Consider the following 26,366-nt stretch of genomic DNA (forward strand, 5'->3'; position numbering starts at 1 on the left):
AAAAGACAATGTACAATAGCCATGAACTAATTAATTTAGTCCAATACTCTGGAAAGGTAATTGATATTTAAGTTTTGATCATGTAGAGAATTAATAGCATTTCTAATTCAGCACTACCTATAGATGCCTTGTTATTTTTGTAATATCAGTTAAGGTATTAATTTCATTCGAAGATATGACTAAGTAGAAAGGAAATTAAACCTTTACAAATCTTAGATGAAACATTTTCATTTTATTTACACATTTCAGGAAAATATTGGTCTATTCCTTAAAAATCTAATTTTAGTCCTATAAACCCATGCAATAACACATCATGACAGAATTTATTTTATGAAATGTTTATGAACTAAATAAAGATAATTTAATTTGCCCAGGTTTTACAGCCTAGAAATTCATATCTCTCCAAAGGTGCATCTAATTTAGAAATTGATTGGTATCAGGGTTTTTGCTTTACCAACCTAACCCATTAGGCCATTATACATATTGTTATTCTTCAAGAGAAAAATTTATTCTAACATCTGTTCTCAATCTGGTTTTCCATAATTTCCTTTTATGCCCCATGTAACTCATTAAGTTCATCTACAAAACATTACTGAGTCTACACTATAAATGTCTATAAATGTCTTTCTACTATAAGATCATATGAAAGCTGAAAAAATCATGTCCTACAACATAATCCACTTAAAACCCACTATTTTTAGTGAATGTTCTGATGAAGGAAAACACATCTAGTTTTAAAAGTCAGAATTGTGACACAGAGAATGTTTAACCTAATCTCTTAAGTGATCTGTATACTAATGAAGTGAGAAAAACATGTCCACATCTTACCATTGTGCTGTCTGTTCCTTACAACTGCTGCAGACTTATGAGAGAAAATTTTTTAAGAATGGCTTGAAGAGAGTAATTTTAATCTTTTAATTCACTTGTGCAAGTGATCTCCAGAGTAAAGCACACAGAAGTGTAGAAAATACCCCAGTAACCTGAAATCTTACATATGTAGAATTGAAAAGAACCTAGAACACAGCATGTCCTTCTAAATACACTTTTCATTTTCTTCTACAGTTGAAAAATTTCTATGTTTTGTTATTCTGAAGCTAGTTTCCAGCCCTGTGATCTCTTCTGCCCCTTCTGCCTGCATTCAACAATTGCTGTTCTAATTTAATTTCAGAGGAAAATACCTATTTACAGCTGACTTGCCCACAATGTATTCATCAAAGCAATATAAAGGTCATTCTTCCCCCAGAAAGCTAAAGAATTCACTGTCAAAAACTGTACTACCAGCTCTCAAATGGTACAGCCATTGCTGTAAGAAAAGTGACATACTATCTGATGTTAGCTAACAACTGCTAACTAATGTGAGGTCAGAGCCTAGTGAAGGTGGTTTACTAATATTTATAAACAGCTGTTTATTAAGTCAAAATCTGACGGTATTTAGATTTAGCCCAACATACTGTCTTGCATGAAAACTGCATAGTGACTACCTTGAGGATTCTACCTTGTAAAAATTCCTGTGTGAGCTGCTGTAAATCTGAAACCAATGTCCAACTGCTAAAGTTTCTTTATGCTCTGAGTCTACACTGGCAATATATTTGTAAGTAAAAAGAAGACTAGTGGCTTTATGGTTAAGATTTATCTTGGGAACAAAGAGTGACAGAGTAAGGGAGGAAAGAGATATCTGAATTAGATTCTACATGAAAAAGCCTCCAAAGCTAGATGTTAGAAATCTTAGAAAATAGTAGCAGGAAAATAATAATGAAAAACAGCAAGAAATACAAGCAAAAAATAAGTGAGACAAACCAAGAGTGGCACTGATATCACACATTCCAAAACAATTTTGCATTTTTTCCTCAGAACAAATTATTTCAAGTTAATAATTGGGCTAAACTTCCAGAAGCCAGAAAACTCATTAAGTCCTTGTTGTTATTAATTCAATTAGAGTCCGTGGGGTGACTTCTTTATGAAATAGTTATGAAATGCATAAGGGTAGAAAATCCAGCCTTGACAACTTCCCTGTGACAAATGGTGTTTTTTTAAAATAATATTAGAAGAATATTCTTTCTTCATGTCAAAAACCTATATGTGGAATAGGGCTAGAAGGATTTGTATTTCCCCAGCAGAATACACAGCTTATGCAACTATTTCCTGCATTCTAGATTAAGTTAAAACAAGAACAAGAATCTATACAAAGTGTAACAAAACCAAAACCAAATCAAGAGTGCAGAGAAAGCATTTACTGTCTACCTGATGAACAAATGTACACTTTTACCAGTCAAGAAACAGATTTTGCAGGTTATGTTTTCTTTTCATTCTATATGAAAATGATCCTATGCAAAGAAAATGTAAGTATTTATTTTGGGAAAAGTTTTGAAATATCTGTACTATTTTCTACAGACTAATTTACTAGTTAACACTTAGTAAGCACAATTATGGTTTCCTAATTCTTTATCCCAGCACTGGTGCTAAACCAAGACCAAGCTCCCAGGAGGGTAACATTCCAAATTACATCAGCTGGCAACATGTCCTCAGGGAGCATCTGTCAGCTACAGGGAGTTGGTTTGCCCTCTGGATACTGTTACAGTGTATCCCTCCAAATCTAAAATCTCTACCACTTCTCTTTCCGTGAGGTGAATTAAAAGAAGTCTTTATTCATTTTAGAATAGCTAAGAACAAACTCAATATCCACTGACCAAGATATTTTATAAAGTCTAGTAATTCTCAAAAAATAATAAAACTACAATCACAATAAATTCACACTTGCCGTGTTTCACAAATGACCCAATAGACATATACAGCTTTTTAGTTGCAAAGTATAAAGTGACATACAGAGAATTAACTTACGGGGCCAAAAGCATTGCTGTCAAAGCTGTGTCCATGGTGATCCCCTTCCACCCAAATATGACCATGTGGGACTTTCACATACTTCTTTTTGTATCCAATGGTTCTAAAGACAGTTGAAAAAAAATTGGTTAGTTAAAAAGAAAAACATTCAATGTTTTGTTAAGAAAATTCCCATATTTATGAGTTTGGAATTTGACCTTGTATACTACTCTACATCTGCTTAAAATAACAAACACCGAAATCCTTTATACTCAGGAGTGTTACTCAAAATACATAACAATTTTTTATGAGCTAGTTGCACTATCAGAGCCTGTTTACTACCTTGTTTTGTCAGAAATCATATCACAACAAAGGAAGAAGAGACTTTTCAGTTAAATATAATTAAGCTAAATATAATTAATTCTATCTCTGTAGTAACAAAATTTTGAACTTTCAGATTTTATCTCGGGTAAATACTAGTGAACATATATTGCAGTCACATAAAGATATTGTATGGAGAATGCTTTTCTTCTGTGGTAGTGTTAGATACTCATCAAAAATACTCTAGTGTATCTGAACAGGCCTCACATTCAGAGCTTATATTCCTGCAATGATTATGTCCTGGGGGTAGGATTTTGTCAGCTGTAACAAGCTAAACAGGATAAACTTAAAGAAAATCTCTAGAAGGCCAAGTGATGAAAAAAAATGACACTGATGATTCAAGCCATTCTCCACAGAAAATCATACTGCCTCAGCATGTCCCAGTATTACAAAAATGACAAACTATAGATGAGTCCTAAAGCGGAGGTGCAGAGCATGCGAAATTCCTGTATTTAGTTCCCCAAGTAGCTGTCATTTTCATAATGCCAGTCTGCCTTCTACCACACACTTTTGCTTTCTTTCAGATGGGACCTGTTATTCTGCAATCATTCATGCAAAGAAGTTGTTCTAGTTTAACCCCAGCTGGCAATTGTCACGCATGTTGAATTATTACCACGATGAAGCATTTACAGATGGGACTACAAATAGCGATATCTCTTATTTTGTTTAGAATAAACAAGTCTGTCCATAGATAGAAACAGACTTTTGATCTAGCTTGTTGCCTCCAGCTACTCATGGCTTTTCGCTCTCTGGAAGATATGCCCTCAGAGCAGGAGGCAGAAGGAGCATACTCTAAAGAAAAATCAACTGGAGAGAGAAAAATCACCTTTACCAGGAGATTCAGCTGAACTGTGCAACAGCGCTGATCAGGAATGTTCACAAATCAAAATGAAAAAATTGGTTTTGTGAGGTTTCTTTTGCTTGGGGAGGAGGCTGAATATGTTATAAGGACAAGCTAATTAATAATCTGGAGACCATGAAATATTAGATAAATAGGGAATTTTCAAAAGTTAATTTTATTAACTTTATTTGACTATATTAGTCAAGTAAAAATTAAAATTAGTTACTTTGCAAGTCACAAAATCTGACCAGTGCTTTTCCAAACAGCATTTTTTCTGGCAGCTAAAAGGATGAGCATGCCACTACTATATTCTAATGGAATTTTTATCTATACTTTCTTTGGAAGCTGAAAAAATAATAGCAAAAATTTGCAGAAAAAAAGACAGAGCTTCATTTTTTTTTCCAGAACTGTTTCATATTACATATTATTCAAGACTAAAGTCCTAAACCATTCAAAATAAAAATATAAAACTGTCCTGATTTGGTAATTATATTATTTCTTAAACAGAAATAGTAGTGCTATTTAATTATACTAAAACCCCAATTTATTACACACAAATCCTTTCTCTTTTTTTTCTTTTTTTTTCAGAAATATGGTATACGGTTTGGACAATGAAATTATGTTTTGAGACTCCATGCTTTGTCTTATTGATAGTTTCTTTTATAAAGTACCATACTAGAAAAATGCTCTAAGATATAGGTTAAGAGTTGTTCATTAATTCATTAATTGATTAAACACTTCTGAAAATTATTAAATAGATAACTTCCATCAGTGATAAAGGTGAACAATAGCTCAAAAAATGTTTCATTTTCTCTTTCATTCATCCTCTTGAATACATAAAATAAAGTTTTGTACCTTTACAAATTCATGCTCAAGACTGAATTTCACCCAGAAAGGCGAAGGGATTTGAACGTAATTCTACTGACATGATTACCTTTTAAATATCAGGAAAATAATACGGCAAATGCCAGTCAGTGACTCCAGCTCAGATCAGAAAAAGTCTCCTACCTACAAATAACCTCCTCTTGTATTATGATTAGGAAATCACTAACAGGAAGGGAAAAAAAATGGTTTTGCAATAACTATTTAGAAAGAAAATTGGAAAAAAAATTGGTCTACATGGATAGGTCTTCCAAAGGTTTTCAGAGACTCTGGGAAAATAGAAAGGCTTAACATAGGTGTATGGTGTGTTCTTTAAGGTCTAAAGCAAAAAGAAAATTATTACAGACTGCAGTAATTATCATTGGTTCTTTTTATTATTTCTACAACATAGTAAATACATGTTTCTTTTCTACTCTTGAAATAATCATGAAAAAGCAGAAAAAAATACTACAATTACGCAAAAATAAAGTCTCTTATAGTGATTAAAAAGGAATTGTGTACAAATTCTCATAAAAATCAGATGATTGTACACCAGTAGCTTTTACTTAGAGGAAATAGAATTAAAATTCATAAAGTTAATAAACGTGTTAAGGTAATAAGGAAGAAAAAAGAAATGGAAAAGAAACAAAAGCAGCAGTTCTAATTACATACTTTAGTAGACAGGAGTGATACCACATGGATAAAGCCCTCTGTAAATTCAGCAGTTAAATGTAAAAGGTTCTGTCATTTCATGTACAGATTATATAAATCATCTGATTTTTCCTACATGTAGGTTCAATAGAAAAAAACTCCCAAGATATATTATAAAAATAAGTACCTGCATACCTGTGAAGAAAAGATTAGCAAGAAAATCTATTTTCCTAAAACAAGTCCTTCAAAATGTTATTGTAGTATTTGCATACGGCAGTTACCTAGGGAATTGAATGCTCTTTAGCAATACTCCTGCAAACACCATCTTGTAGAACATGAAATTTTAAAACAAATTTTTACTTGAGATTTTCACTGCATAAATTAATAAAGAAATGCAGCGATAAGCTTGTGCTACAGTAAACGCGATCATCTGTTACTTGATTTTGGTTTTAAATTTCAAGATAATTTCATTGTTGAATTACTCCACAACAGATCAATAAACTATTCCTGCAAGCAAACTAGGCTACTGGCTTTAGAAAGCCGTGTTTGGTTCATGACAGTAGGTTATTTTTAATTACTATTGCAAAGACTATGTTGACTTTTTTTTTTAAGAAAAAAATCATAAACTTGCAGTTTTCTTTCCTATGAAGAAAGCAAAAATTGTTTCATAATCAAAATTAATCAGTTAGTAACACTGCCCCTCTCTCACACAAATCTTGCAGAAATTAATCTCTTGCCTAAATTGCAAGGAAGAGACCAATGTGTGTGCTACATTTGCAATATGGCTCTTGAGCTAAATGTACAAACTACCATTCACTCATTTCACTATCTAATCATTTTAGCTAGACATGCTGAAACAAAACTATTTTCCATCTTTTTGTGCAATCCTACAAAGCCAAATAACTAACACAAATCCACTTTTGAGATTTAGGGCTATTTCAATAAATAACAGTTTTAAGTATAATGATATGTGAAAAATTAATACGATATAAAGGGAAAAAATACTTTGGAATGCTTCTAGCACTCTCCAACAATGACTGCAAAACTTAAAATCCTCAAACCAAATTTAAAGCACAATTAGCTCATCAGGACTTTACATCAACTCCTTGTAAGAGGTATTTGCTAGGAAGGAAATGCAGTCAATAATGTAACATATATTTGGAAAGTACTGTAAATCTCTGTTTTTCTTTCTTAGTTGAGCATCCTTAGACTCATTTGTCTGACTGACTGTTAGCTCATGACCTGTTAGCTCTCACACATGAAGTTTCTGATTAAATTTAGAAGATGTCTGAATGAATTCTTATGAGAACAATTGCTGTAAGTAATAGTTAACTTAATATTTGTTAATTTCATATCTAGTTCATTAACATGAGTTATAATTACTGTTCAATTGCTTAAACTTCATAAAGCCTCTACTAATAAAGAGTATTCTTAAATTTACTGTCTTTGAAGAAAAAACAAATAAAGACAGCTTAACACCTCCCATTCTTCCCATTTAAAAGGTTTGCTTTAGCAATAACACAGGCAAAAACATTAAATTACACAGATTTTGATATATAGTATTCAAACAGTTGTTAATAACCATACTGGTATAACCATAAAAAGATAATTTCAGGTTTCACTGAAGTCTTTGACACATTAGTAATAATCATCTATGCTACTGTTGCTCAAACTGCAGTTGAACCTTCATTGGTTTAAGAAAAGGGTCTATCAGAGGTACAGTAATTTTCTTGTTTGGAACATAATGGAATCACATGTATCTTTTTAAAAATTTTACAGAAGTTAGTCTGAAAATCTGATTTACTTTTCTCTTAAATCTGAAGTACATTTTAAACCTTTGCTGAGTTTTTTTTCTCCACAATTTAATAGTTAACAGATGTACTTATAGCTATCCTTGGCTGAGAAATAATTTCAATCTTGACAGTCAAAAATGAGCTCTATATGGTATTCTAACCACCTGCCCACAAGCAAGAAAAAAATCTGCTTTTTTAGGATGCAGCAGCAGTGCCAAAGCAAACAACTTGGCTCAGATAAGCTGGATGAGGATTGCCTTCAGTTTGATTTGACCTCGGGAAATCAGAAGGTCTCAGCAATTTGCATATCTTTGGCGGTCATGAGGAAACAGGCACTGTACCTAATGTACTTTTTGCAGAGAGAATTAAAAAAAACAAACTCTTTTGTAAAATGAGTAGTCTCTATCATACTTAAAACAACTTGCTCCAAACAACATGAATTGCTGTACGTGTTTATTGAGTTTGCATGGCCAGGTTTTGGTAGCAGCGGGGCTAAAGGGGTTGCTTCTGTGAGAAGCTCCTAGAACTTCCCCCACGTCCGATGCAGCAACTGCCAGCTGACTCCAGGATGGACCCACCTTTGGCCAAGGCCAAGCCCATCAGTGATAACGATAAGGCCTCTGGGATAACAGATTTAAGGGGGAAAACTTGTTGTACAACAGCAGTTTCAAGTAACAAAGTGAGAATATACGTAACAATTCTGTAGACATCAGGGTTAGTGGAGAAGGAGGGGGAGGAGCTGTTTCAGGTGCGGGAGCTGAGGTTTCCCTGCAGCCCGTGGTGCAGACCATGGTGGAGTAGCTGTGCCCCTGCAGCCCATGGAGGACCAGTTGTGCAGAGACCCACCTGCAGCCCGTGGAGGAGCCCCATGCTGGAGCAAGTAGATGCTTGAAGGAGACTGTGACCACATGGGAAGCCTGCTCTGGAGCAGGCTCCTGGGAGGACCTGTGGCCACATGAAGAGAGGAGCTCGGGCTGGAGAAGGTTTTCTGGCAGAACTTCTGACCCCACAGGGGACCCACCCTGGAGCAGTCTGTTCTGAAGGACTGCACCCCATGGAAGGGACCCACACTGGAGCAGTACATGAAAAACTGCAGAGTGCGGGAAGGACTCACACTGGTGATGTTCAGGGAGGACTGTTTCCCATCAGATGAAGTAGGAGAAGAGTGTGAGGAGACCTCTCCCTGAAGAAGAAGGAACAGCAGAAACATGATGAACTGACCACAGCCCTCATTCCACATCCCCCTGTGCCACTGAAGGGGAGGAGGGAGAGAAAATATGAAGTAAAGTTGAGGCCAGGAAGAAGGTAGGGGTGGGGGGGAAGGTATTTTAAAGATTTTGTTTAATTTCTCATTATCCTACTCTGATTTGATTAGTAACAAAATATACTAATTTCCCCAAGTGGAGTCTCTTTTGCCTGTGACAGCAATGGCTGAATGATCTCTGTCTGTCCTTATCCTGACCCATGAGCCTTTTGTTCTATTTTCTCTCACCTGTGTAGCTGAGAAGGACAGTGATAGAGCGGCTTTGGTGGGCACTTGGCATCCAGCCAGGGTCAACCCACCACAATGTGGGATTTTTCCACATACATTCATCTTCATCAATTTCACAGAATGAAAAAAAATAGCAAGCTATTCAACTTCAAGTGACAACCAGATCCCAAAACATGAACTTTACTGTAGTATAACATGTAAGTTTTATTAGTAGCGCTGCAGGAAATCTTCTCCATGACACTAAATCCCTTCCAGCTCCTAAGAAATCTCCTTTTTTCACTTCCAACACACACATATGGCTATCTGTGTAATTCTATTTTAAATCTTCCTTTATACATCCATAAAGACATAAAGGCAGGGTTATGTGTATGAAACAACTAAATATTTTTTTCTGAAGGCCAGTACAGATCTGAGAGTAAGTCAATAGGTTAGGGAATATTCTCCCATTTTGTGCAACTATTATCTTTTGCCTCAGAGGTGAAATGTGTTTGCCTTTTAAGCTGCAGATCCATCAGTTATTGAGAGGTCTGACTTCAAAAAGTGCATCCAAGCTCAGAACTTGGAAAGTTCTGGAGAAGCCCTTGTGCTTGGGATATTGCTTCATAGGTATTGCCTGATGTGACATATTGAGAAGGGAACTCCCAAAAGAAGACATACCAGAGTGATAAAAATGACAAAACCTGAAACAAGAGACTCCCATTCAGTGAGACTAGGAATAGCCATTATGAAGGCAGCGATTCCCTCTACCTAAAACTGGGAACATTTTGATTATATTAACCCTGGTTTACATTTTACAATGAAAGATTTTGAAATCTCAAGAAGAATGAATACTAATTGACTAGTTTCCTCATTTGAAACCGAATTATGGGTACAAAACCACCCCCTTTTTTAATAAATAAGCAAAGCATTAAAGCAAGCAAGACGCTGAACTGCAAATGTGATCTCCTTTTTCCCAGCTAAAGCATTCCTACCAAAGTGCACCAATGCAGGCTCCTATGACTCAGCAGTGCTAAGAATAAATAGAAATCTGTTATGGAAAGTACAGGAGATGTTTGTAGCTCTGCTTCATTAATTAGATAATTTCTCACAAAGCATGTCATTCTAAACAAAATAGTGATTTAGCTATAACTTGCTTTGCCAGCATCTTCAAAATAGCAGTTAATCACTTTTAAAGCACACAGTATTCAGGAAAAATTACTGGATTTGTGCATATTTATCCAAAATGCTAATATGATTGAAAGGACAAAGAATAAGCTAGGTTATCCACTAGAGATATTAGCCTCATTTCAAGCATGAAGTTCACTTGATAACACCCCATTTTATCAGACAGGGCACTGTAACAGAAAATAGACTAAAATAATTATAAGAGAGAAAGGATGTGAGATCATCACTTGTGAGAATCACAGAATGTATTGGATCATTGCTGTGAGTAAAGGTATCTTTGATAGATCAATTTCTCAGCAAAGGATGCTAATCATACCTCTGAATTCAGATATATTTGACCAAAACATACTAAAGACTTCAAATGCAAAAAGGAGTAATTATTGTCTCTAACCTCCTTAATATCACATAATTTCCCAGATAGTTGCTCAAGTTTATGTTCAAGGCATATTTCAATGCAATTCATTTTCCTGTTGTTTCTTTATTCCTTTCTTTTCTGAATTTTCAAAATGTCCTCAAAACGCCCTTAAGATTTTTAATGAGGAAGCAGGGAGCTGCTGCAGTTCTGTATGATCAATTGCCTTCATATATCTTTCTGGAGAAGTTTTTCATGATTTTCACATTCACTAAGAATGTTTCCCAAAGCTATAATTTAATTTAATCTTGAGTGATAACAATATAAGTTGATAGCATTTCTAGAATTTATTTTATTTTTCTTACATACTCTACTCTGTGCTTTAAAGATGTAGTATATATCTAGGGCCTAGGTTTTGCCCCTCTTGATACTTTTGCCAATATGTATTCACATAATGAAGGTCTGTTACACTGGCGCTGGCAAGCATTCTGCGAGTTAATTCAAAAAAAGCTACAGCTGCCAGAAGTTCTTTTCTACATCTTGTGAACTGTAGAGTTGTAGCAGCAGTACTAACCTGCAATGCCAGGGTATCTGGATTTTAAGGAAATAATTTCTCTTTGGGTAAAATTTCTTTGTATTCATTTGCAGTCACTTTTTATGATTCCCATTTCCAGCTTTACTTTGTCTTTCTGTATTTTTTTCAACTCATCCTACCTTCCTTCAGAAACTATGTAAAAGACCACTGCAGATCACTATGTACATAACAGCAGCACAGAAATTTCCCTATGTTCCTGAGAGTTTTGCTTACATAGTCAGGAGGCATGTGGCTACATGAAGCATTTAATATTGCTTGTCCCGGCAAAGCAGAACTAATTTTGCTCCCACTGCTATGAAAGATCAACAGTAGCTTCCCTCCCACAGATGACTTCATTCCTTTTTCACGTAACATCTGTGAGTACTTTTGTTCTTGGGCCTTCTAACCTATTTCCTTGACACTGTGTGCCACTTTCTTTTCCCCTCACGTGTTTCATCTGTTCTAGCACTAGCAGCATTCTCATCTTATGATCCTTTCCACAGTAGCCCTCCTCAGCTCATTCAGGAAAACACAATTTTGGTGAATTTTTAATGAAATTATAGGTCACTTGTGCTAACCTATTTTTTTGAAATAACACATAGAATCTGGGGGTTTTTTTCTTTTTTTTTCCTTTGGGTTTTTTTAAGAATAATTAAACCTATAGAAAAGTACTGTTAATGTGATATTGTGGAAAACCTGTTCAAGGACCATATTCCTTTCAAAGTCCATATATATCTTACATTACTACCTCTAACTGTACTTGAGAGTATTATTATTTAATATTATTAATTAATATTATAAATATTACTACGCACTTTTGCAAAAATCTGTCACACCCATTTTAGATACTGAAACTACTTCATTCTTTTGCTCACCACATTCTCTTAGTCAGAAGAACAATAATTATATTCAGAATAAATTGCAAGAAATACAAAAGAGTGATTTTGTGTTGAAAAAAACAGAGCAACACATAGTCTATTGGATTGCCTTCATTTAGGTGGCTAAATAACTTATTGTTTCAGGAGAAAGAAAACATAAAATATCTCATTTTTCTCTATGAGTCCCTCCTTTGTGAATCTGTCTGATCCCAAGCACCAACACTGTGCCCTTTCAAGTTAAGGTTATGAAAATTATTCAACTTTTTTTTTTATAAAAGTCCCATTAACCAAATGAGTGTATCATTTCATTGCCTTCTCACATTTCTCTACTAGATTATATCGATAATTAACAGGACAGGTTTTTGCTATTATCATTAACAGCTATTAACAATATCATATTATATAATATATTAGATGGGAATAATTTGTTAGATTAATTATCATTAGTGTCATTCTTTTACCAAGGTAAAAACTTCCTAGCTATTCTAGATCACGTAAGGGATATTACCAAACCCATTGTCAAATTGGAAATTTTATACTTGTAGGAATGGGAGGATAAATAAAAACCAAAAAGGTATTTCTGTTAAAAAAAAAATCCTGCACTTCACATTCTCTTTTTATTAATACTCAAATCAGTTGAGAACATTTTAGCTCTTTCTGACACATGTAGAAATTTTCCTCTCAGTAATGCCTATGCCAGCTGAATAAAAGAGATCATCAAACTTTTTTCTAGATTAAAAGTTGTGGAACTTAAAAGTTGGCTCAGCAGCAAAACTCTAGACTGCAGAATCTGCAATTATTAAACAAAGCTCTCTATAAAATTCTTCCTGTTTGAAATCACTTTTTCTACTTACCCAGTTCCTCTCCCTTAGCAGTTCTTGTACCATTTCTTCTGCGACAGAAATTGTCAAGGGACAGGCTGTAGGCTGACCTTTGGTTACCTATCCAGTGTATTTTCTCAGCCTAAGGGTGGGCCCTGCCAGTCTTTCAACAAATGTGCTCTCTGAGAGGAGGAGGAGATGTACAGGAGGGGAGGAGAAAAAACTGATTTTAAAATTCTTTGTATCCAAGAGGGGAAAATCATGGCATCTACTATCTTGGACAACCTTGTTGGCCCATTCCTCCCCTAAGGAAACGCTGAATGAGGAATAATATTCTTGTTTTCAAAAAGTGGTGATAGCAGCAGTTTATTGGGCTAGAGTTTGAAGCTCCTGTATTCTGATTCCTGAATTATTTTCAAGTTAATCATAGAACCATAGAATCATAGAGTCATTCAGGTTGGAAAAGAGCTTTAAAATCTTTAGGTTTAAGAACCTAACACTACCAAGTTCACCATTAAACCATGTCCCTGTATGTCACATCTACACATCTTTTAGATACCTCAGCCAGTGTTGCAAACAGGCCAAAGTCTTCCCTCCAGAAGCCCAGAGTAGGTAAGGTTGTTTGAATCCCAAACACTAGACACAGGCAGAGGATGAAAAGAAATTACAGGCCCAGCTGTTGAGGTCAGAACATTGTGCATCCAGGGAAAACGATGCAATTAAGCAGAAAAACTTACTTACATAGAGGTGTCATTCCAGACTTCTGATGTAAGTATCCATTTTATAATACCATATTAGAACACATATTAGACAAACCCTTCTGGATGATCACAAATCAAGCTTTTTCTCCTGCAGCAAGGGTGTGCTAACAACTGGACTAGAACCAGTCTCTCTTTTTATGCCTGATCTTTTTTCTAATCTCTTCAATTAAATTTCATCCCCAATTTTCAATCCTTGACTCACCTCCTGGAGGTGAGCATGGGGACACCAGGTCACCATGAGCATATTTAACAGCTTGGTGATTATGGCATTCTCCAGCAATACGAAAAAGCAGCGTCAAACCCCACCTAGACTTTACAAGATGTTAGTTGTGGTTCTGATTGCATCTAATTTGGTGCTGGTGTTGCCTCCTAAACTCCATGGCACTTCTCTCCACATGTAGCTGCTTATAATAAAGTATCAAGGAACTGCTGGAGTACCAGAGCTCTGCTAGGACAGAAGTGGGAGTCATGGCAACAAGTCTTCATTTAGCCGAGATTCAGATGGCCAACCACATCCTCGGCTGCATCAAAAGAGGGATGGTTGACCAGCAGGTTAAGGGAAGTAATTCTCCCCCTCTACTCCGGTCTTGTAAGACCCCAGGTGGAGTACTGCAACCAGCTCTTGGGTCCCCAACACAAGAAAGACATGGACCTGTTGGAATGAATTCAGAGATGAGGCACAAAGTTGATCACAGGGCTGGAATACCTCTCCTATGAAGACAGGTTGAGAGAGTTGGGGTTGCTGAACCTGGAGAACAGAAGGCTCCGAGGAGGCCTCTCTGGTGAAAGCAGTCTTCCAGTACCTAAAGGGGCCTACAAGAAGTCTGGAAAGGCACTTTTCACAAGGTCACATGTAGTGATAGGACAAGAGGGAATCGCCTTAAACTGAAGGATGGTAGGTTTAGATTAGATATTAGTAAGAAATTCTTTAGTGTGAGGGTGGTGAGGCACTGAACAGGTTATCCAGACAGGTCATGGACTTCCTATCCCTGAAGGTGTTCAAGACCAGACTAGATGGGGCTCTGAGGAACCTCGGGTATGGGAAGGAACCCTGCTCATGGCAGCAGGGTTGGACTTAGACGATCTTTAAGGCCCCTTACAACCATTCTATGGTTCTATGATTTTACTGAGTCCATGAAGCCTCAGAGAGGGCACTGGGCTATATAAATGCAAGTACTATTGAAGCAGCACTTATATATATAGAGAGAGAGAGAGAAAAAGAGAGAGAGAGAGAGAGACATTCAGTATGACCTAATCCATCCTTCCAAGCCTGACAACATACTTGCTCACTGATGTAAAAGGGCCTTTCAAAATAGTCTTTTTTAGTCATACCTTTTTTTTTTTTTTAGTTATCTATTCAGCAAGGACTCTAGAACAACGTACTCAGGACGGAGAAAAAGTAAGATCCATGACACCGTAGAGCTTATTTAATAAATAGTGAAGAGAGATTCTGCAGAGTTTCTCATGTCAGAATGGTATTTGCAACTGCTAAAAGAAGTTTTAACACATCACAGAGAACAATACCCCCTTAGGGGTTTTTTGGAACCTTGTAAGAAGATCAGAGTTGTGAATAGCTGTCTCAGTTAAAATCCGATTCTTGTAGACCTGTGACTGCTGAAAGAGTCTGGTAATACCTCTGCCTAGCTCCAACTCTAAGATGATAACTCCCCACCCACACATCTCTCACACAGAAGCTAATTACTATACTACCTTTGTTGCTTAGGACCAACCAAAGGTATTAAAATTACCTAATCTGCTTTAGGCAGCATATGCAAAATTTGGAACCCTTAATGAAGTAAGTGTTTTAAAGACGTTTTGTTGGTTTGTGGTTTTGGATTTATGAAAGGAGGAGAGTTGTTATTCCCTGTACAATGGAAGGCTGAAACTTCTCCTTTTATTAATGTCGGCTAGGGAAAAATGCTAAGAAATACCTTTTATCACTTTTCCTTTAAAAGTGTACTTTCTTTTTTAAATGATACTACTATTAAAAAGGTAATTGAGAAGCGTACAAATAAGTAAATTATTAACTCTATTGATAAAGAAATTATTATTTTTATGATACAAGTTATGGTTATGAGTTTTAAAACTCCCAAATATTTCAATTTTTTTACTTCAAATATGTAACAAAGCTTATTTAATAATAATGAAGATGTATTAGAAATAAGGATACTTTCTGCTGAAAAAAATCTGAAAACCAATATAAAATTAATGGAAAAGATTTACACATTCATAGCACACAACAGCTGATTTTAATTTTTAGCCAACTGCCTAAACATTTATGCAAAACTCAGGTTCTTCCTCCTATTTTTAATCTTAGCTGAAACCGAAAAATGAGAGAGAAAAAAGTCTGGTTTTCATATCTCAAGATACTATAACTTAAATACAGATGTGTGCATGAACATCTGAACATACACATGTTTATTCAGTGGGCTAGCGTAGTCATCTTGAGCAATCTCTGTGCTGGGAATTTTTTCTAATAGTTCCTTCCACTGAAGAAAATTCTTGTCTTGCACTACAACCCTGTGAAGCACTCACCAAGTGAGTAATCAGCCAGAGTGACTAGTGTTTTCTGTCTCTTTCTGCAACTGTATGATTACTTTAACATGAAAAAAAATATGAGCAAGAACTGAAGTATTTTTATTCTTCAAGGGATACATTTTCTAGGAGGTTTCTACAAGGAATTATTATTACTGAAATAAACAATTACAATTTGAAGTAAGCATCATGCAGACTCTTTTCTTGTTATTAGATTTATAGCTAAACATAGATGTTATTTTTTCTTGCTGTTTAAGTTTAAGATAATATTATGATATCTAAAAAGCATTACTCATCATTAATCTCTTATAAAGAGTATAAAAAATGTCTTATTTCTGTGTCTGAGTAGCAGTCCATGTAGCCCAAAAGTCTGTCTCCAAATAATTGGAAAAGCAGACAGTGCCCAGATATGTTAGCCTGACTACTCTCCATGAGCCTTGAGATTTAATCTATCAGAGATGTTTGATTGTATGTTGCTATTTTTTTTAGTATCCACTTACTGATCTGTTATCCATGAATTTGCCTAAATCATTTTTATATTTGCTAATACTGTCTGCCTCCAAAATATCCTGGGGCAACAAATTCCAGAAGTTCACTACTTGCTGCACAGAGTACTTTCTTTTGTCTATTATAGACTAGTCTCCCAGGAGTCTCATCAAATGCCTCAGTTTCTATATTGTGGGATTTGGTGAACAGTTCAGCTCATTCACTACCTTGATAACGTTGTAAACCTTAGGTATTTCTCCCTTCATTCTTTGCATATCAATGATCTCTTCTGCTTTCATTTGTCATTGTTAGGCACCCGGTCCACCAACATTGGTTTTGGTTTTCTCTTTAACATTACTTTAAAATCGTATGTCTAGAAGCAAGAATTGACAGCATCATTTAAGGGTTTTATACTCTTACACTGTTAGGCAGATACATATTTTGAATATTTGCTTAATTTTTTATCTTTGGAATTATAATTTAGATCTATGGAAATCTAATAAACAGAAATGCTTTATTTAGGAAAAGTCTAACACTTTTCAGAACAGCCTACCATTTGCCACATGAGCTCATACATAAACATTTTTTCTGGAAGAGCTTAGTCACACGCAGCCCAGTATCGGGCAATAGTAAAGAAGTGCTTCATGGAGCCTAAAAATATTTAGAAACCTGATCTTTATTACTAGGAGTCTACATTAATAGTACTTTAATTTTTCTTCACAACACTGGAATTTCATATTGCTTTGTCAAAAAGAAAACCCTGCAAAGAAGTAAAAAATATCAAACTGAAGATTCTCAAAGAAATAATCTGAATCACCTGCAAAAGGAAAGGGCACTGCCCTCATTAATACTTCCATAGCATTTGGTAACCCCACAGCACTGAGTCAACTGATATAATTACACTGGTGTATTTCTCCCATTCTCCTTCTCAAGTATATTTTCCTATTTAATGTTACTAAACCAAGAAAATGGTCATTCAATACTAATTCTTGAAAAAGCCCTCAGAATTATTCTTTGACCATTTTAAATATCAAGAGAGAAGCTAATTCTGTGTCTGGCCATAACAGCAACCTCCTCATATATTAGCAGGAACACAAGCATGCTGAATAGTCTATCGAGTCTTGTATTGTTAAGAAATACTTGGCAAGTAGAGGAATTTTTGTATTCCTTTTTTTGATACACTAAGTGCTACAAAGGAAGTATTTCTGACTTTGCTTTACATAATCTTGCATTATGAGAGTGGAAAAAAAATAGATCTTTTTGTATAGCAACAGAAAATCCCAGCATGCTGGTATTTTTGGAAATAAAAGTGTTATCAGCATGATCAGATGGTTCTAAATAAATGAGAGTACAGTGACAGGAAGCCAAAGAAAAGACTTCTAATCATAGTATCTGAGACTGACACAAACCCTCAAATTCTTATTTACAAACCACAGAAAAGAAAAAAAAAAACAATTAAAATCATAGCTGTTTCTACTAATGATCACCAGGTGAAATTTATAATTTAGGATCAAAACACAACAAAGTATATGTTGCTACACATATTTTGACATTATGAATGTCAGGCTCTGACTGCTTTAGCAAAGTGTAAGCATTGGTTGTCAGCCAAAAGCTGAGCTACAGGAAAGAAGAAAAAAGGATCAACATGGCATGTATCACCACTTGAACATTACTCTGTGAAGTGGTTTTCTGTGGCTAGGTTTTGGTAGTGGGGGGGATACAGTGTGGTTCCTGTTAGAAGCTTCTAGAAGCTTCCCCTGTCTGGTGGAGCCAATGCCAGCCAGCTACAGGATGAGCTTCCTGCCACTGGTCAAGGTCGAGCCCATCAGGAGTGATAGTAATGCCTCTGTGATAACATATTTAAGAAAAGAAGGTTGTTGCACAGATGAAAATTCCAACCAGGGAAGAGCAGAGTGAGAACACGTGAACAACAACATAGACAAGGTCAGTGGAGAAGGAGGGGGAGAAGGTGCTCCAGGCGACAGAACTGTGGCCCCTGTAGCCCGTGGTGCAGACCATGGTGGAGCAGCTGTGCTCCTGCAGCCCACGGAGGATCATCGAGATGCAGAGACCCACCTGCAGCCCATGGAGGAGCCCATGCTAGAGCAGGTGGATGCATGAAAGAGGTTGTGACCCCATGGGAGGCCCAAGATGGAACAGGGTCCTGCTAGAGACCTGCAGCCCATGGAGAGGGAAGCCCACACTGGAGCAGGTTTTTCCTGGGTAGGACTTGTGGCCCCTGTGGGGGACCCATGTCGGTACAGCTCATTCATGAAGGACTGCACCCCATGGAGGAGTGACCCATGGGACAGCAGTTTGGGAAGAACTGCTGCCTGAGGGATGGACTCACACTGGACAGGTTTGTGAGGGACTCCACAGGAGCAGGGGAAGGACTCCTCTCCCTGAGCAGCGGCAGAAACAACAACTGACCGTAACCCCCATTTCCAGTCTCCCTGCACTGCTAGTGGGAAGGAGGTAGAGTTTGGAAGGAAGGAGGATGGGAGGAAGGTGTTTTTAAGATTCTTTTGCTTCTCACTCTTTTTCTCTGATCCTGTTAGTAATAAATTCAGATAATATCCCCACTTTGAGTCTGTTCTGCCTGTGATGGTGATCAGTAAGTGACCTCTCCCAGCTCTTAACTCATGAATCCTTTGCTGATTTGTTTCCTTCTCCTCTGTCCAGTTGCATAGGGGAGAGAGAGTGGCTTTTAGTGGGTACCTGGTGTCCAGCCATGGTCAACCCACTACACTCTGAAAATTGCCATTACTTTTTTCAATATACATTTCAAAATCAAAATTTTATAGGCACCATGAAAAGCAAAATGATTAAGAATTCAGTCCAATGTCTTGTAGAATTAATTTATTTAAAGATTACAAATTTTAGTTTCAGATTATTATCATCAGGTTCCATAGGTTGTTTGCTGACTTAAAACAGTAGAAAATATTTTTATGTTTCCACAGTAAAACTTCTATTTCTTTTGGGAATTGCCTTCCCATTTGTTTAAGAATGAAAGGAAAATCTAGCCATGAATAATACCCATAATCAAAATTTTGCCAAACCCAATATATGCTTTTAGTAGAAAATCATGTAGAAACTTGCATTTTCTGATGCAGATCCAAAAAACCCCTGAGTACCCAGGTGATTTCGGAGGGGAAAAAAATGAAGACCCATTCAATCTGAATAGTCTGCACTTCAAATGGATCTTTTGTTGAATAAAAAAATTGTCTGGGAAAAGAAAAAATATTTCCCCCTTTGAACCCCTTATTTTCGGCCAGCAATGTGCCAATCAACTGCAACTGAGCAGAAAAAAGTGACATTACAGAAAGGACTGGTATGACCTGGATCAGTTTTTGTGTTCAGAGAAAATGTCCTTCAACCATAAACACCTGACAGGTATATGTGATGTACAAGAATAAATATATTTGATATAAAGGGAGAAGACTAAAACTAGAACTGATAAAACAGTGAGTTCAGTAAGTCGCAGCTGCCCATTATATGATAGTATATATTTCCCCCGGCACTATTCTTGGGAAAGGGCCTTGATCTTTTCACACATGGGATAATCACTTGGAAGTTTGGGTTACTTGTTCATTTTTTTTCCATATGTGTCAAGAATGATAACACTTGTTCACTTTACAGTGTGGTCCAAACCAAAAAAAGGTTCCTCATATGCTTGTCATTTTGTTCTGTAAAGAATATAATATAGTTGTAACATAACTCCTGCAAAGAAGACTGTACTATCCATATAGAGAAGCTGGCAAAAGATAGGGAAGAATGAGCATTATTATCCATGTTTAGTAGACTGACGTGTAATGAAGATGGATAGGTTTGTGCAAGGCTGTTCAACACAACTAACTGTTAGACAAGACTCTATTTTCCTTATTTGATCACTCATGCTGTTTTATTTATAAAGATTGTTTGTAGCTGTAATTATTCTCTTTTGTTTTCCTATAAGTACCTCTTGGTACTATAACACATTAAGAGAAAATAATATGTAAACTCTGTTCTAATAGATTAGGTGTACGATACCCAGTCCCATCTTCTCGTGTTCGTTCTTCAACACTGAAAAAAATCCCAGTTTTGTTTGAACCAGGAGTAATGAACCACAAAGAGAAAAACAGAAATACATAAATTAATGTGTTTCCATAGGCTTCTTCCTTCAAGGATCCTTTTCCCCACAGGAGTGAAGGTAAATCACAGTAGAACAGGAGGTAGGAGAAAAATAACATGGTTTTGATGCCACACACTGAGCCAGTCACAGCTATCAGTACCAAGAGATTCTATCTTGGATGTTGGACCTTGCTCACCACTTCAGTGGCCAGATAGAGATGTATTGTGGCCACTGGGAATGTGTCTGTGTGAAGGACAAAGTACTGGCATATACTAGAGGAGTAATCAAGGGTCTGCATATTTTACTGGAGTGTAGCACTGGGATAGAGACACTGCTTTCTCAGTTGCCATGCTTCAAAACACACTTACATCCCAACAGTGCAAGAGAAGCCAAGGGGGACAACTTTCCCTGCCTTCTTTCAGATGAGCTGCTCTAGTACAACTCCCCCTCAGTCATAATCTGTCACTTCATCTGAGCATTAAGTCTGTAATTAGTTCCTCATATCCAGCTATGCAAGGAAGCGCCACTGTATAATCCCCAGCAAGTCGTTCTCTCTGTCATAGCAAAGAATCTTTACAATAGGATGAAAAAGAATCTGACAGACATGTGACAGCTCAAAAAAACTTCTACAAACATTTGATTCAAAGACAAAAAATGCACACATAGATTTCTTGAGACGACACCTTTAGAACTCTATTATATTGCCCTGGCCTTTGAAAGCAAGCAAGTAGGGAAATGTTACATAGGAAAGCAAAACAGTCATCACCAGGTAATTCCCAGCTCTTCCTCCTATTCAGTGAATTAGTTAATATCTACTTTAGAAGAGGGACAATCATACTTTGTTATCTACTACTGGTAAAATTCCTAAGACAGAAAAGCATGGTATGTGCTTTTCTTCTGCAATGTATACCCAGTTCATGCTTCAGCTTCTCACCTGATGGTATACATCAAACACCTCACCACGAAAAGTCAGTAGAAAGCAATAACCTGCAACACAGCCGATACATCTGAAATAATCCTTATATCTGAAAATCTACCTGCTATATTGCTTTGTAAATACTACAGCACTTGCTCTACTAAGAAAAAGCAAAGTACCAGCAACATCGAAACTATCTAACAATAGAGTTACTGAAGAGGAAGTAGGAAGGAGGATTTCTAACCCAGTCTTTCACACTGCTACTATAAGCAACTTCCCAGTTATACTAATAACAGCTTAAAAATAGCTTTTGGGAAATCTGGAAATAAAAGAGATTAAATTCAAAGCAGTCAAAACAGTAGTTCCTATTTCAGACTATTGTAGCTTTATTTATTTCCTTTTTTTGTCTTTTTATTCTTATATTCCTACAGGCCTTTACACTGCCTTTTATATACTTTTCCCCTTCCTTTATGTTTCCTTAAGGGAGGGAGTAATAAATGTTAGACCTCTTTCACAACTTTAAGGTTTCTCAACAACCCTAAGAAATATTTATAGTGACACCTGCCCCTAGCAAGGGTCGAGTGGAGCCTGTCCAATAAATTCTCAGTGTTCAGTCAGATTGAACACATCACAAAACCTTGAGCACTGTTTCACTGTGACACAGCCCTTTTGTACAGATGTACTTGGTAGCTCCGTGTCATCTCTACTGTCTTCATAGGAACTCACTTATTCACAACAGCCAGCAAAAGGTTCCTCCACACCTCAGAGATGCAGCCATTTCATACATGGGGTTGCAAAGTTTAGCTTTCTGAAAAGCAGATTAAAGCATGTTCTTTATCCTCAAATTCCTCTATCAACACAGCTGCTGTACATATCTGCTTCTCTAGGATGACAAGTGTTCTGATAATAAACATAGTGGCTCTGAGAGCACATTAGTAGAAGCACCACTATCTAAAAGGTAGGTGATAAGATGTTAAATTGGTGAAAGCATTGGATTTTTCAGCCTGAAGATATTAGGAAAATTTTTTTTTTTTTCAGGCAGGAAGCTACAACTCCAGACTTGCTTGATATATCTGTGGTTAGAAATTACTAGGAGAGAATATGTACAGGTGCATGATGCACATGCCATAAATAGACTTAAAGTGCAAAGAAGTGGACAGCACCGTTTGAACATACTGAAAAAAAGAATCATGAAAACAGTTAAAGGTCTGGAATGGGTAATTTACAGCATAAGCTACCAGTAAAGGAACATTTCCTGGGTACATAATATTAGCACTGGCATTTATTACCACTAACGTATCACACACAAAAAAGAAAGTACAAAACCTAAGGAAGACAGACAGCAACAAAGAAAATGAACTACTTTAGAGTGAACTTTTCTAGCTACAGATTAATTGTAAGAGACAAGATATTTTATAGACTGGTCAGTAATAGGAATGGACAAGTACATAATGTTCTGATATGCAGACCATTTGTATTCAGTTGATATTTAGATGATACATGAGGTACAATTACAATTCTTAGTTTTCTGTACATTTCCACAACATCAAGTATTCTTAATAAAATTAATTACTTCAGTGTCATATCTCAATTTAAAGCATTTATGGTAGTTATGAAACTCAATGCTCAGTCTGCTAGTTTGACTGCTGTACATTTTGAAGATGGATCACATAAAAGTCTTCAGTCCCTATCCAGAAAATACAACATACGGAATGAATAATATGCATTACTTTAGCTTTGCAAAAAATATGGAATTAAAAGAACTGGAAAATAATTTGCTCCATAACAAACAGGAAGCACTTGGGAATTCCTTATGTCAGCAAGCAAACAAGCAAACTATGTTCTGATATACTACTTCTACAGGTAGGAGTCCCATCTGGTGCATTCCTGTGAACCATGGTGCTATTACAGCTAACCCTTTATGAACAAGTTTAGAATTCAAGAATACTGAATTCAGTGAGAAGTTTTTCTTGCTTATCAAAGGTCTGGCAAATGGCAGTGTTTTCTGGAACACCAGAAAAGGCTTCTTCAGGACTTGGTTGGACCTATTAACCTGCTAGAAGCAGGAGTGGCAGAGCTAAAGAAGAATTTCTCATTAGTCCTTGCATGTTTTCTGCACAGATAACACTTCAATCAAAAACCATCAGACAAATATTTGAGTAGTCTAATTATTAATAGCTAATACATGTTCAAGCAGAAAACCTCAAGAAAAGCCTGGACTTCATATTTCATTACCTCTTATATGAACTTTACCTTTTTATGCTTCTTTGATGCATATTATTAATCAAAGAATCATAAGAGAGAAAGGACAGAAAAAGGTAAACTGAAGAAATACGCAGAATATAAACAGAATACTTGTTCAACTAGATATTTTCAATATTTCAGCAATGTATAAATATGACAACAATATCTTTACCTCAGAGGGCTCAAATCTTGTACAATAATATACTTTCCTTGAAAAGTTAGATAGCTCAGAATAGAGAATTTTCTCATTTCTAAATCATAGAAGGCATTGGGTTGGAGACCTCAAAGATCATCTAGTTCCAATCCCCCTGCCATGGGATCACTGGTTTCCTGTGATTTCCCCTGACTTCAAAAATTTAAATCTGGCTTATCATTGGTCAGAAAAGATTTTTGGATATTTTTTCTTCCCCCAAAAGCTACTGCTATAATGAGATGCACACTATCAAAAGTCTTATCGGCTACCAAAATCAGAACAAGCATAAAGTCTAAAACATTGTTCAGATTACTGTCTTCAGGGCATGAATGATCATGGGATACGGGATATAAAAAGTAAACAAGATACAGATTAATCAACCTGTTTAAAAAATGCCTATAGATTTAAATACAACAACATAAAGAAATTCAAACTTATAGACCATATAGCTCCTTCTTCGCATATATTATATATCAAATATTTTTTCATTATACTACATGTGTTTGAAGAAATGACACCTTCTTAAAAGTGTGCAATGTGGCACAGTTATTGTTGCTATGGGAACTAAAATATTAAAAAATTGTCATTTATGCACACATATTCTCAGATATTACATGTAGCAGTATTACAAGCTGTTTTCATGTAATACTTTGTAATAAATTTTCTCTTCCCCACCAGTCCACTATGGACTACTTTCTTACAAGACATAGATTGCTCTCCTGGAGGGGAAAAAAAAGAGAATTTTTGCCCCTTTTGACATGAATGGGAGTTCTACTTTCAGCTTCAGTGGGGGGGCATCATGTCATCCCAGACATCTGCACCAAATACAGTTTCTTAGGAATATGCCCTGAGGATCTGATTCTAGTCTCACTTATGCATAACAAAAAAGGGGAGAAGGAGAGAAACAGAAAAAGCATGAATGCAAGAAGGCAACACAAAGCAAGAAAGCAAGAGAAAGTCACAAAGCAAGAAATAGAGAAACCAAGTCTTCTGTTCCATGTCAGATTTATATGCTTTACATCATTTCTTTGGCGATTTTCCCATCATTCAGCTTAGCAATATAAATTAAAATGTAATATAATCAAGACAGTTCTTATGCCTCAAGAACTAACTGGTGTGGCTTCTGTCAACGACCTCTTGGTGTTCTTTCTAAAAATTAAGTCAGACATTTATTAAAGCTCTAAATGTAAGTTCAGATTGCTGTGATAGCTGGGCATATCTAGAGGAAAGAGTGTTCAAAGTGAGAGCATTAATGGCAAACATTTTGACATAAAAATTTACAGGCCTGTCTGCTTTACTTTGCCATTTACAGATTCTGGCATGGAATTTCTCTACTTCAAGTGAGCATTTTAAGGAGATTAGTCGCCTTCCAAATACCTGTTAGTGCTATGCAAATGGAGATGAACTCAAGCCTGCTCAGTTCTGACCAAAATTATCCAGCCCTACAAATGCGTGTGTGTGTGTGTACATGCGTGCATGTATATGTACACATATACTCCTATATATGCACTTCTATGTGATGCACAGGAACTATGTATTCCTTGGCTATGCCAGTCCCCAACTAACAGTTCCCTGTACAATAAGTAATAATACAGAGGTTTCAGAATTTAGTATGATTTTTTTTTAAATGAGGGTTTTGACATGAATGAATAAGAATATTAGATTTTTAAACTCCTGCGAATGACTCTCAGAAAACTTGACTCTGCACACTTCAGAGTCAGCAGGAGCTGTAGATATTTGTCACCTTTGAAATCTGAAGACTATGTCAATCTCCAAATGTCAGGCTTCTTTTTCATTTATTTATTCTATTACAGTCCAACTCATCCTCACAGAATAAGCTGAGTTGGAAGGGACCCACAGGGATCATCAAGTCCAACTCCTAGTCCTGCACAGGACCCCCCCAAGAGTCACACCATGTGCCCGAGAGTATTATCCAAACACTTCTCGAACTCTGCCAGAATTGGGGTTGTGACCCCTTTCCTGGGGAGCCTGTTGCAGCACCTAACCACCCGCTGGGTGAAGAACCTTTTCCTATCATCCAACATAAACCTCCCCTAACAGAAGTTCAGGTCATTCCCTCAGGTCCAGTCACTGGTCACCACAAAGAGATCAGTGCCTTCTCCTCCTCTTCCTGTCATGAGGAAGTTGTAAACTGTTATGAGGTCTCCACTCAGTCTCCTCTTATCCCAGCTTTAACAGATCAAGTGATCTCAGCTGCTCCTCATATGGCTTCCCCTCAAGGCCCTTCCCCATCTTTGTTGCCCTTCTTTGGACATTCTCTAACAGTTTAATATATTTCCTATATTGTAGTGCCCAAAACTGCACATAATATTCCAGGTGAGGTTGAACCAGTGCTGCATGGGCTGGCAATACTTTGCCTGATGATGTGTTTATCCAGCTGTTTTTGCAGCACATGCCTGGCTCTTTCTCAGACATTATCGCACTTGATATTTTTGTATCAATTGACTGAAAGGTGAATAGTATATATTCAGCAT

The 26,366-nt window shown here is 36.5% G+C and overlaps 1 protein-coding gene across 1 annotated transcript in view; it reads right to left on the bottom strand.

The window, feature by feature from the left end:
• IMMP2L (inner mitochondrial membrane peptidase subunit 2) overlaps nt 1-26,366 on the bottom strand; it is a 414,095-nt gene that overhangs the window by 88,359 nt on the left and 299,370 nt on the right. The window contains exon 5 of the mRNA XM_027658231.1: nt 2,839-2,941. Within this exon, the coding sequence (XP_027514032.1) occupies nt 2,839-2,941 (103 nt within the window). The remainder of the gene's footprint in view (nt 1-2,838; nt 2,942-26,366) is intronic.

This window comes from Corapipo altera, unplaced genomic scaffold, assembly GCF_003945725.1.
Source record: "Corapipo altera isolate COAL_440 unplaced genomic scaffold, ASM394572v1 1, whole genome shotgun sequence".
NCBI lineage: Eukaryota > Metazoa > Chordata > Aves > Passeriformes > Pipridae > Corapipo > Corapipo altera.